The 13,444-nt window shown below is 44.6% G+C and overlaps 1 protein-coding gene across 1 annotated transcript in view; it reads left to right on the top strand.

Annotated features, from left to right (window-relative positions):
• Positions 1-6,769, top strand: part of TMEM178A (transmembrane protein 178A) — a 57,817-nt gene extending 51,048 nt beyond the window's left edge. Inside the window, exon 4 of the mRNA XM_047746802.1 lies at positions 5,567-6,769. Within this exon, the coding sequence (XP_047602758.1) occupies positions 5,567-5,637 (71 nt within the window). The 3' untranslated portion in view covers positions 5,638-6,769. The remainder of the gene's footprint in view (positions 1-5,566) is intronic.
• Positions 6,770-13,444: the final 6,675 nt, after the last annotated feature.

The following is a 13,444-nucleotide window of genomic DNA, read 5'->3' on the forward strand; positions in this document are numbered from 1 at the left end:
CAGGTGCCCCCCAGCTTTTCCTTTTAATTCCAACATTGTCCTGTTCCCTCCACACGTGGTGGATGTGATGCCACATCCAGAAGTAAGACATTGTTTCAGATTTTAATTTTGTGAAAGATGCACTTTTCCTTTATTATAAAAACTGATTTGGAACTTGAGAAAGGGGAACAATAGTGAAATCCACCCCTTCCTGCGCCCCTCCCCCACAAATAAAGCCTGACCTGCAAATGACAGTGTCCACATATTGTCACGTGAGCCTTTTCAGAGAGGTTCAGTGAGTCCGGTGACCACAAAAGCTCCTGAGACCCGTGGAGAGACTACTTAGCAATCTCTCAGGCCTGTTTAATAAACCCATCCCTCAGGGTGAGATCAGAGACATAGAAAGGGGAATTATTTTCATTTATTACTTATGTGGGAAATTCTCAAAGCAGGAGAGCTGTTTCTTTGAAGTCTTCTTTAAAGATCCCCATAGAGAATGTCAAGACTCTTCAACATTTATATTCCAACCACCAAAGCAGTGTCTGAGTGAGTGACTTTTGAAGTTTCCGAGAAGCTTCCTAGGGATTTGAGGTGAGAATGGAAGAAAGCCTCGGAGTGACAGAAGGTTGAAGGGTTCACACACCAGAAAGGTGCCCAGAAGCCAGGGGAGTTCAGTTACATTCAAACTTTGGCTGGCAAAAACAGCCTCCTTGCCTTCCAGCCAAAGTGAGCTCAGAGCAAGGAGTGCTGGGCCCAACGTTCCTTGCTTTCTATTTACTGTCATGGAAGAGTGAGCAAATGTTGCCAAAGTCAGGTATTGTGTCCCCACCCATGGGTTTCTCCAGGAGGTGTTTTCTTCACTGGCTTATGAATGAAGGATGATGGAAACGGCCGCTCACTACTGCACGGAGCAGAATAATTTATTGAGACAATCTGTTTGTTCTTCTTAAGTTCTCTGTCCCACTTCTAAATGCATCCCACGCCCAGACTGTATTTCTTTGCCTCGGAGATTTTTCTGCAAGGCAGAAAGCAGAAGTGGTTGAGATTGAGAAATGCAGGGGATCTAGAGGGGAGGACAGGCTCAGGACTGAGGTTGGGGACTTCAAGCACTCAGGGGCATCCCAGAGGCTGAAAGAGAAATTCATGGCAACCAGGTGATTAGCTGGGCCACACACTCCCTTAAAGGCATCAGGACCACAGAGAGGATGTCTGTGTGGGGCGTCCAGGGAAACTAAAGCCCTTGGAACAATGGCCTTCTCACTGGTAGCCAGTCTGACCCTTGGAAGGCTCAAGGATATTGGCACAACTGTGTGTGAATATCCCCAACAATGAGTGAGGGCCAATTTCCTCCCAGTCCTGCAAGATAAGGCTGGGAAGTGTATTTACAGAACACTTGGGATTGTAGACCAAGAGTCATGTCCATCTGCCATCGATAGACAACGTACACCAAAAAAGAGAGCTTTATCCAAAACCTGGATTAGATCATCAGAAGACCCACAGCCCCCTCCTTTTAACAATGTCGTCCTTGGTTTACTGGCAATGTCAGAACAATTGTAGCTCACTCTGAGGGAACCCTAACCCCTCTCACTGGAGTACATGCACCCTTTATAGTCCATGATGTAGGAAACTTACAGAGAATGTAATTTCTCCATAAAAGTCACTATATCTTTCAAGAAATATTTATTGAGTGCCTACTAGGGGCCGAGCACTATTCTAGGCCCTTAGGAAACATCAATGAAAGAGAACAAAGTTTCTGGAAACAAAACACAAACAAGACACAGTTAATACCCTGGTAGTAAAGTGCAATAAAGTACAAGTAAAACTCTAGTAAAATGCAGTAAAGTACAAGTAAAAATTAAAGTCACCCTTTTAAGCCCCAAATTATTTTCTAAGTCCAGGATTAAAGTGATTCAATACAGTTACTAAAATAAGTTTCTTTTTAATTATACTTTCATTGGCTGTGCATTTCACTTCATATCATTCTTAACTGAATCTATCCTCAGTTACACAAAAAGTAACATTATTACTTGCAGGGGAGTGGCCTCTCAAAGATTTCCCATTTGAAATTTAAACCTGAGAACAACTCAAGGTGGACTGCCCAGGTAGACCTCAATTACCTGAGCTAAGGAACCCAGGTTCTTGGACTTTCAAGGTTACCTGGGCTAAAGATGAAGATGAATCTAGGATCCTAGAGACTCAGAAGGCCACAAGGTCAAGGTGAGCTACCCAGGGAAGGTCACTGGCTCCGTCCTTGCTCAGGCTGTTTCCGTTGCTGGGGACTCCCACTCCCACTCTGCCAGGCTCAGGCTGACTTTTCCTTGTGTGTCAGCTTCCATACAACCCTCCTGAAGCCTGCCTGTCGCTCGTTACACTCTGCATAGTAATCACTTGTTTACCCCTACTTGGGTATAAACTGTGTCTTGTTTGTGTTGTGTTGCCAGCGCTCTGCCTAGGAACACAGTCGGTGCTCATAAATCTTTGCCGAATAAATGCATGAATTCAGATCACAAAGATAAACTTTCTTCTTCCCTGGACAGAAGTGATTCCCTTAGCACCAATTGTAGGGAGCCCATCAAAAAATATATGGCAGTATAATAGGTTAAATGGAATGAGACTATAGCTTGACAAGCAAGTAAGCCTCATTAGAATAATTAAAGGGACTATTAACCCAAACTAGCCCAGACATAACTTGAAATGTGTTATGAACTAAGTACTATGGAACATTTATTTGATGGCTCAAACAGTATTAAGTTAGTAACCTTAATATGGTTCTACACCTCCATTTAAAGCTTTCCCATTTATGTGCAGGTATGTTTTAAATCTCTAATTGGAATTCTGAAAGAAATGCTTCAAACGTGACTTCCTTTGAATGCAAACAGCTATACTGACCAAGAGCCCTTTTTAAATTGTATTAGTTGAGTTTCTCCAGGACCCTATCCTTGGATTAGAAGGAGAGGAAATTCTTCTTGCTGTAGGACAACCACAAATGCTAGAAGAGGCTCAGGGCACCCCATCACAGTGAGAACTTACCTATCAATATACTCTTTGCCCATATGCAACCTGTATTTTGCTAATCTTCAAAGCAGGATTTCTACTTATTCTAAAACGTATTAGCATGTATCTTCTTGTAGCTTCCATAAGAGGAAAACAAATCGGTTGGCTATAAGATACTTTACTGTTCCTATTTCCTGTTCTTTTTCCCCATCAGCATGTATGGTAAAATACTGCTGCTCTCTGCTGTCCTGGGCAGTGCTTGGGCCTCTCTGTGGACAGGAGCAGAGAGACCAGGGCGCTAGAAAGGCGAGAACAAGGGGGCAGTGTTGCTGGTGAGATTGTAGAGATAGGGCAGAGCTGTGTTGGCCGTCCTGAGGAGGCTGGGTTTTACTCTGGCTGTAGAAGGCAATGAGAGTTTAAGGCAATGAGAGTTTAATCACATCACAGGGATGTGATGTGACTGTCATTTTAAAATGTGAGTATTGCTGCTGGATGGAAGATGGATTGGAAGAAGCCGGTGGAGGTGGAGGAGACAGTTGAAGAGAAGAGTATGGCAGGAATCCAGGAGACACAGTGGTGATCTGGACCCAAAGGTGGCCATGAAGATGGAGACAAGAGGGTGAATATATTTCAGAGATGGAGTTGACAGGACCTGCTGGTAAAGGGAATGGAGAGGGGAAAGAAAAAGACATTATCAAGGATGGCAACTAAGCAGTTTTCAGAGTTAGGTCATTTACCAAGGGATTCTTGTATCAAAGGGGGATAAGGGGGGGTGCCTGGATGGCTCAGTCGGTTGAGTGTCTGCCCTAGGCTTGGGTCGTGATCCCAGATGGGATCAAGCCCAGCATTGGCCTCCCTGCTCAGTGGGGAGTCTGCTTCTCTCTCTCCCACTTCCCCTGTTTGTGCCTTCTCTCTCTCTCTCAAATAAAAAAAGAAAATCTTTTTTAAAAAAACCCAACCAAAACAAAAGGGAGGGTAGGACTTGGAAATGGGGGGAAGATACTAAGTGTCATGGTAAACCCAGTGTCACACAAGATGGCGGTTATCCTTAACTGAGTAGAGCCCAGGACCGAAAAGCTTTAGGTAAGAATATGGTCCAGTGACCCCAGTGTACCTTCTCCTTAACTGATCCAACTGCCAGCTTCATCCTCTTTAATTTCTAGTTGTTCTCCAGAAGCTGTCTATGCCAGCTGCACTGCTCAGTTTGAGTGTGAATTTTGTCAATTAATGGTGACTGCAAAGATTCCAATCCAGCCACAAGGGGAATGCATGTAGTGATTGTGAGTTAATGGAAGAGACAGATGTCACCCACTAGCTTCCTCAGCTCACATCATACCTGATAGACTATTGGCCATGCTTCCTGTCATGTGTTAAGGCTGCCATTGCCAACATTCACAAGATGCACAGACCACTGCCCTGTGATCTGGTCATTTTGGATGACCAAGACCTTGATGACATCACTGCCTTGAGTGTGGGTTGTGAGGATGGATGAACTGTAGCCTCAAATTCTTAAGACATGTCCTCAATCTATACAGGACCTTATGGGTAAATTCCCTCAATAGTGGTATAAATGTGCAGTGACATCCTCTGGGAATTCTGGAAAGTACATTGAAAGCTTGCTGGAACAGGTTCACGGAGAATCCACTCTATCTGGACAAGAAGGGCCTGGGACTCCTTTGACTACCTTCCCAGAACACAATAGGTACCTCACAATCACAGCCAGATGTCAAGATGGGGGTGTTTAGTTCTTGAATCATAGAACACCTTTTATTTGTATCCTTGTGGCTTTGCCTGTGAGTCAAGTTGGCTGTGAGGAACACATAAACCCTTTAGAAACTTGCCTGAACTGAACTTCACTCAGCGGTGGCTTTGGCGGGCTTCAAACTCATTCACCACACGGAAAACATCACATCGGTTGACACTGTTAAGCTTATAAGAGCACAAAAGGAACCCAGAAAACTGCAAAGATTGTTGTGGTTTTCTCATTTCTCCCAAAGCTTGTATTACTTCTGGACTCTATTGGTGCTCAAAAAACCAACTCTGCTTTTCAAGCACTTGATTCCAAAAGAATGGTGCTGGAGTCCCATTCCCTTCAGTTCAGAGGGTTCCTACATTCTTCTAAATGTTAGATATAAATAAGAAGTGGAAAAGACAGCTCTGACTCTCAGAATCCTCTCCAGTCCTGTCTCTTGGCATTGATGAGATGCTAAGTGTAGGGATAAGTCAGCATTTCCTTAGTGACGGGCCATCTTCTTTATGAACTCTGTCTTATTGTTAGTGCCTCTACTTTATGGATGGAGAAACTAGGGCTCATAGAGGTTAAATAACCTTCCCCTAAGATACTAAGTGGTGGAGCTAAGGTTTAGATTCTGGCCTTTTTACTCCCAAGTCGTGATTCCTTCCACTTTCCTGCACAGCATTCTCATCATGCCCAACACCCAACACAGACACTAATCGTGCCTCTCTAACCATATCTGAGCTTTCCCCCCCCATATTTTTATACATTTAGGTTAACATTCCCCCATGGTTTTCGTGGTTCCACTTGGAAGTTACTGCTCTGCAGTTTTTTAAGTTTATTTACTTCTTTTTTTAGAAATCTCTCCATCCAACACAGAGCTTGAACTTACAACCCTGAGATCAAGTGTCACACACTTTTCCGACTGAGCCAGCCAGGCACACCCGCTCTGCAGTTTTCAATCAATGAGCTGCATTTCTAAACCAGAGCACATACTGCCCTTTGTAATTCTGTAAAGAATGCCAGACCTATTTTTATAAGCATAGAACCTCTCTTTACTGATTGACCTTCAGGAGCTCCTGTCTTTGGCGGTAGCCTAAAGGTATGACAGCAATTTTAATTACCTTCCTGGCACTGCCCCCTCAGAACATTCTGAGAAATTCCCATGTCACCAGGGCTGCTCAAAGATTAATATTTAAGTGGGGTAGATCCTCCTTACTTTGTCCTGTGAAAACATCCCTGGTGGCTTTTTGAAAATTATTAAAATGAAAGCAATTACTCCAAAAAGAAGGCTAGCTAGTCTTGTGTTTAGAGACAGGCTAGGAACTCCGAGACTCAAGACTTCTAGTCCTTGTTTCATGAGTCTAGCTGTGAGCTCCTGAAAGTCAATCATCTCTCCTGGGCCTCTGGAGACATTCAGGAGCTGATGGGCTTTCCAGGGACACAGGCAAGGCCACACGTGTAACACGCCCATGAAATACTTTCAACGCCTCTGCAAACTTTTCTATTCTTTTCCAAGTTGAACGTGAACTCATCCTTTGTAACGTGAACTGATTTTAAAAGCACAGCGTGTAGATGACACCAACAATGCAATGAAGCTATCCGATGCTGTGTCGATAGAAGGGCATCTTCCCAGCTTCTTAGTACACATCAAGGAGAGCACTTCATGTTCTGCTTCTCTTTGAGAGGTTGGTCCCTGTGCAGCGACTTCAAAACAAAATGTCAGGACAGCCTTGGGAGGAATGTGGAAGCTCTGGCTGTCATCCCTGTCGACAGTAGAGGAAATAGACTTTGAGCCTGAACCTAAGGTCTCTCCGCCAGTCTCTGGCAAGGTGTCTAAGTCCCCAGAAAGTGAGATCTGTAGGGTTTGAGGCCCACGTGTCTAAGGATCTGTGTTCCCACAAACACGTCGATGAAGCACTAGTCTCTGCTTTATATGCCTCTGCGGTGACTATGGTAAATTGCTATCATGCCAACATGTTTCTCAAGTAAAATGGACTTGGGAATTGAAATTAAACCAACTGTGAAAGGTAATCTGGGGGACATAACGCAACTGATTAATGCAGTATTGATCCAAAGGTTGAGCTGGTTCTTAAACAAAGGGTTTTCCAAATAAAGTAACAGTTTAAAGAGGGTTCACGGGAGTGGGGAATGGTTTCCAAGAGAATTGGAGCAACATGAGGGAAGAATGTGGGAGGCGGGTGAGGTGGGTTGAAGGGCAGAGCCATGAGAGCCACGTGGAGCCACGTGGAACCACACCTAGCAGGACATGTGGACACCCTCTTCCCTCAGCCCTTGTCCAAAATACCAGCTCTACTTCAGGGAGCCAGATGAGTGAAGAATGCAATGGGTTAAGATGGAAGTTAGTGTAATTTCATCATTTTTAAAGCAATCGGCCTGTGGGTCTATGATACGCCTACATAATCAAGAAGGGTGTCACAGAAAATGTCAAGCTTTTACCTAGGAACGACCGAGCAGCTGGTTCCGTGTTGCATGATTCCATACATCCCCATGTCAGGAAGGAAAAAAAGGAAAAAAAAAAAATCTTCCTTCGGGATATAACAGTCAACATTTTTTCTTTTTTTCCTTCATGACATTGGAATGCACGGATTTGAGGGAAGCAAAGGGGAGCTGGGTCCAGCATCCTGGAACTTTCTGGCTTAGTTCACTTGGTTGGCAGACGACCTCGAAAAGTAACCTGTGTGTGGTCATCTGTTTCTCAGATCTATACTGAGGGACTGGTATGTGCCAGAGACTGACTTCGGTGTAGGGGATAATCAGTGAGATCAACAAAGCCATTCCCTTCAGGAGCTGGAGAGACAGACAGCAAGCAGACACGTCTCCTGTGCTGGAGGGAAGTGCTATGAAGAGAAATGGAGCTGGTGAGGTGGTGGCTTGTTGCGACAAGGAAGCCAGGGATGGCCTTGCTAATAGGGGGGCATTGGAGCAGAGATCCTGACTAATGCGGTTGTGGGAGGAAATGTCCCTGGAGAGAGGACAGGAAGTGCAAAGGCCTGAAATGGGACAAAGCTTTGTATATTCAGTTAGTAAGGAGGGCAGAATGCAAGAGGCAGGGTTAGAGAGGAGGTTAGAGGGCATCTCGGGACACCAGGTCAAATGAAAAGTCATTGGAGGCTTTTGAGCAGGAGAATGGTATAATCCAACTTAAACACAAATAAAAGCAAAAAACTTCTGGCTCAGTGAATTAATTTTTCTTGGTTTCCATGTCAATATCGAGAGGCTGGTGCTGGGCATTTGGGGTATACAGGCAGACCACATCGTTAATATACCCTCTTCCAAGATGAGTTCAATCTCTAATTAGCATGGAGGTATCCGGGGCAGAGTCACAAATGGGTGTCGGAAGCATGACCATGAAGTGGTAGAAATAATGAGTAAGAGGGAGGGGGACCTGGAGTAATTGCTTTCCTTTGTTACACCCCCGAGAAAGATGTTACTTGCTGAAGGAACTTGATGAAAACTGACAATATTAAATGATTATGGCATTCAGATGGCAAAATTATACTTCAGATCACGTGACTCTCTCGTACATAATAAATTCATGGAATTTAACTGAAAGACAAAGAAAGCTGAGCTCTTCTTGTACCTAAGCATGTTTTCAGTTGTTTTAAATTCCCAAGTCCATTGCTTGTCACTCAAACATTTCCCTGGATTTCCTTCATCTTTCTCCGTGGAGCTTTTCCAGAGAGTGGTTTCATCCTTCCATTTCCAGAGGTTAAGGGTAATCCTCTTTCTCTCCAACACTCAGACTTCTGGCTGGTGCCCCCCACCCGCCCCTGACCTGCCTCCTTCCCGATTGCTGTCAAGGCAGCTTTTCAGGCAAGGCCAGTCTACCAAGGAGCATCCCTGAAGCCTGACACATAATAAGTACTCAGTCAACGCTTGATAGCTCAGTGAATGAAGGAGTAGATGAGAGAGTGAAAGAATCGGAAAATAGAAAAAGCTACACTCCATCTCAATGGGAAGATCCCAGGAAAAACCATAGGATTTAGTATTGGTATAACATGCATAAAAATTCTCCCTTGAGATTCCTTAATGACCAGGATTTTGCATCTCACCTAATTTTAGTACAAAATCTTTCCTGCATAGCTCTTTGAACAATCATTTACCTTATATCCAAGTGAGTGGTTCCTCTTGAAAGCTTACTTATTTATAGTTTGTCAGAAAGCAGGAGAGAGAGCACAAGCAGGGGGAGTGGCAGGCAGAGGGAGAAGTAGGCTCCCCTCTGAGCAGGGAGATCCACCCGGGACTCCCAGAATCCTGGGATCGTGACCCGAGGCAAAGGCAGGCGCTTAACTGACTAAGCCACCCAGGCATCCCAAAAGTTAATATATTTTGAATCCCCGATGAGCCTTAGCTTTCTAGGTCATAGAGGAAGTAGGTGTCCCCCGACAGCTGTCTCTTGCTTTCTGAGTGTCCCTTTGATTCACTATCCTCAGAATCACAAGCATTTATTTCCTCCTCTCCAGCAGGAGCCAGTACAATTTACTTCAAGGAATATTAATCGTTCTTATGTGCCACACCCTGTGCCAAAGGTGGGGAAAATACTATAAAATACTCCAACTAGAAGATAACCTCAAATTTTGGAAAACCCTCAAAAAGCTGTATTGCCTTATGCATTTGATATTAAAGATGCTTTAGCAGAACCCAGAACTGTGATTTAATTCTGTGAAATACACTAAGATAATTTAGAACCATGGCCTCTGATGATCTCTGACGCTGTCATTCAAGTCACTGAAGAAACACATTTTTCTGTCTGTCATTTGCTTCGTCTTGGTTATGCACACAAAGATGTCCACCCCCTCATGTATTTTTTCCTCTGAAAGATGAAAGCAAGGCTTCAGAACAGAGCAAAAAAGACCGTATTGTTCAAAATCGTTGAAGCCAAAACATTAAAAATTGAGACCTGGAAAATATGGCGAAAGGGAAAATGCAAACTATGTGGAAACCCTCCAGTGAGATTGACACAGAGGCCGCACAACATGAGCGTGCTTAGAAACCTAGGTGTGATGGATTCCTGTCTCAGGTTGAGGTCTTTTATCCATTTCGAGTTTATTTTTGTGTACGGTGTAAGAGAATGGTCGAGTTTCATTCTTCTACATATAGCTGTCCAGTTTTCCCAGCACCATTTATTGAAGAAACTGTCTTTTTTCCACTGTATATTTTTTCCTGTTTTGTCGAAGATTATTTGACCATAGAGTTGAGGGTCCATATCTTTGCTCTCTACTCTGTTCCACTGGTCTATGTGTCTGTTTTTATGCCACTACCATGCTGTCTTGGTGATCACAGCTTTGTAGTAAAGCTTGAAATCAGGCAACGTGATGCCGCCAGTTTTATTTTTGTTTTTCAACATTTCCTTAGCAATTCGGGGTCTCTTCTGATTCTATACAAATTTTAGGATTATTTGCTCCAGCTCTTTGAAAAATACCAGTGGAATTTTGATCAGAATGGCATTAAAAGTATAGATTGCTCTAGGCAGTATAGACATTTTAACAATGTTTATTCTTCCGATCCAAGAGCATGGAATGATCTTCCATCTTTTTGTGTCTTCTTCAATTTCTTTCATGAGTGTTCTGTAGTTCCTCGAGTACAGATCCTTTACCTCTTTGGTTAGGTTTATTCCCAGGTATCTTATGGTTCTTGGTGCTATAGTAAATGGAATCGGTTCTCTAATTTCCCTTTCTGTATTTTCATTGTTAGTGTATAAGAAAGCCACTGATTTCTGTACATTGACTTTGTATCCTGCCACGTTACTGAATTGCTGTATGAGTTCTAGTAGTGTGGGGGTGGAGTCTTTTGGGTTTTCCATATAAAGAATCATGTCATCTGCGAAGAGAGAGAGTTTGACTTCTTCATTGCCAATTTGGATACCTTTTATTTCTCTTTGTTGTCTGATTGCTGTTGCTAGGACTTCTAATACTATGTTGAACAAGAGTGGTGAGAGTGGGCATCCTTGTCGTGTTCCTGATCTCAACGGGAAGACTGCAAGCTTTTTCCCATTGAGGATGATATTTGCTGTGGGTCTTTCGTAGATAGATTTTATGAAGTTCAGAATCCATTAGAATCCTAGAGGAGAACATAGGCAGTAACCTCTTCGATATCAGCCACAGCAACTTCTTTCAAGATATGTCTCCAAAGGCAAAGGAAACAAAAGCGAAAATGAACTTTTGGGACTTCATCAAGATCAAAAGCTTCTGCACAGCAAAGGAAACAGTCAACAAAACAAAGAGGCAGCCCACGGAATGGGAGAAGATATTTGCAAATGACAGTGCAGACAAAAGGTTGATATCCAGGATCTATAAAGAACTCCTCAAACTCAACACACACAAAACAGATAATCATATCAAAAAATGGGCAGAAGATATGAACAGACACTTCTCCAATGAAGACATACAAATGGCTATCAGACACATGAAAAAATGTTCATCATCACTAGCCATCAGGGAGATCCAAATTAAAGCCACATTGAGATACCACCTTACACCAGTTAGAATGGCCAAAATTATCAAGACAGGAAACAACATGTGTTGGAGAGGATGTGGAGAAAGGGGAACCTTCTTACACTGTTGGTGGGAATGCAAGTTGGTGCAGCCACTTCGGAGAACAGTGTGGAGATCCCTCAAGAAATTAAAAATAGAGCTTCCCTATGACCCTGCAATTGCACTACTGGGTATTTACCCCAAAGATACAGATGTAGTGAAAGGAAGGGTCATCCATACCCCAATGTTTATAGCAGCAATGGCCACGGTCGCCAAACTAAAGAAAGAACCAAGATGCCCTTCAATGGACGAATGGATAAGGAAGATGTGGTCCATATACACTATGGAGTATTATGCCTCCATCAGAAAGGATGAATACCCAACTTTTGTATCAACATGGACGGGACTGGAGGAGATTATGCTGAGTGAATTAAGTCAAGCAGAGAGAGTCGATTATCATATGGTTTCACTTATTTGTGGAGCATAACAAATAGCATGGAGGACATGCGGAGATGGAGAGAAGGGAGCTGAGGGAAATAGGAAAGGGAGGTGAACTATGAGAGACTATGGACTCTGAAAAACAACCTGAAGGTTTTGAAGGGGCGGGGGGTGTGAGGTTGGGGGAACCAGGTGGTGGGTATTGGGGAGGGCACGTATTGCATGGAGCACTGGGTGTGGTGCAAAAACAATGAATACTGTTATGCTGAAAAGAAATAATTAAAAAAAACCCCACACACACAATAATTAAAAAAAAAAAAAAAAGAAAAAGAAAGAAACCTAGGTGTGTGGGATGGGGTTCCCAGGTGCGATCAGCAGTCCACTTTAGGTAGTTTAGACCAAAAGGAGTTCATTTTGGGGCGCCTGTGTGGCTCAGTGGGTTAAGCCTCTGCCTTCAGTTCTGGTCTTGATCTCAGGGTTCTGGGATCAAGCCCAGCATTGGGCTCTCTGCTCAGCAGGGAGCCTGCTCCCCCCGCCCCCCCACCTGCATCTCTGCCTAGTTGTGATCTCTGTCTGTCAAATAAATAAATAAAATCTTATTAAAAAAAAAAAAGGAGTTTATTTTAAAATAATTAAGGTGCTCAAGACGGCCAGAAAATGTGACTGGTTGACCATACAGCCAGGAACACCAGGCAAACCCCGTGAGGGGATTGTTGCCACAATGAGCCCCGGCTGGACATTCACGCCGCAGCTGGCACCATTGATGGTGGACCCTGAATGTTGCCCTCTGTCCCTGCTGACCCTTGAGACCCCATGTTTATTCTGCCACCCTTCCAGAAAGCGGGTTCCATTTTGGTTGCCTGCTTAATTAGAGGTGATACGGTAACACATACCCGCTCCCACTCTCCCCCATTGGTCTCTTTACTCCGATTTTGGGAGAAAGAGCTCCATCTATTGGTCAGCGGGTCACAGCACACACGGCGCCCGGCAGGGAGGCGTCTCACCCTGGCCAGGATTTCTCTCTGCCAGCCCAGCAGGTAGCTCACGCCACTCGGTTCCGGTGGTGGCGAACTTGGTGAGAAATCCCAAGAGCCTAGGCCTGTGGCCTCACTTCCATCGCTGTAACGGATCTCTGGTGGTGTGGCGCGAAAGGGAGTTTGGTAAATCCACGCATTTGCTGCTGCCTGGAGAATCCAAGTCTAGGATGAGCAGTTGTTCCAGCCAAGACAAAGTATTGCCCTCTCCACAAGGGAAGCGGTCTCCACTCTCATTTTCCTCCCGAATGTGTTATTATAACAAGTCTCAGGGGAGGTCACTGCTGCTGAAAGTTAATCAGCAGTGGCGGCAGGCACTTGGTGACCCGTCCTTCATTGGGCCAGTACATTACCTCCATTCCAGAAACCACAGCCACCTTGTCCATGAGGCCACCGAGCAAGGGTGGCTAGGGGAAGGGGAAGGCACCGGGCAGGCAGTCTTCCACCTGCGGACTTAGAACCTGACACAAATATTCTCCCATACTGGGCCCTGTTCTGAGATGTCCACTCTTGTCCTGACCTTCTTTCACGGCCCTGGCCGCCCTTTCAGACCAGTAGCCTGTCATGACAGGGTGAGCATCTCCCTCTCAGGCCGTCTCTCCTTCCGGGCAAAGTGGACCATGTAGACCACTCCATGTTCTGCTCCCGGGGAAAATTTCCTTTCCTCCTTGTCCCTTGGCCCCGGTGGGGCTGAAGAGCCCCAGCAGTGAAATTCCAGCAGGTGCCAGCAAGACTTGCAGAACCAGGGGCGCCTGGGTGGCTCAGTG

Source organism: Lutra lutra, chromosome 9 (assembly GCF_902655055.1).
Source record: "Lutra lutra chromosome 9, mLutLut1.2, whole genome shotgun sequence".
In the NCBI taxonomy this organism is placed as follows: Eukaryota; Metazoa; Chordata; class Mammalia; order Carnivora; family Mustelidae; genus Lutra; species Lutra lutra.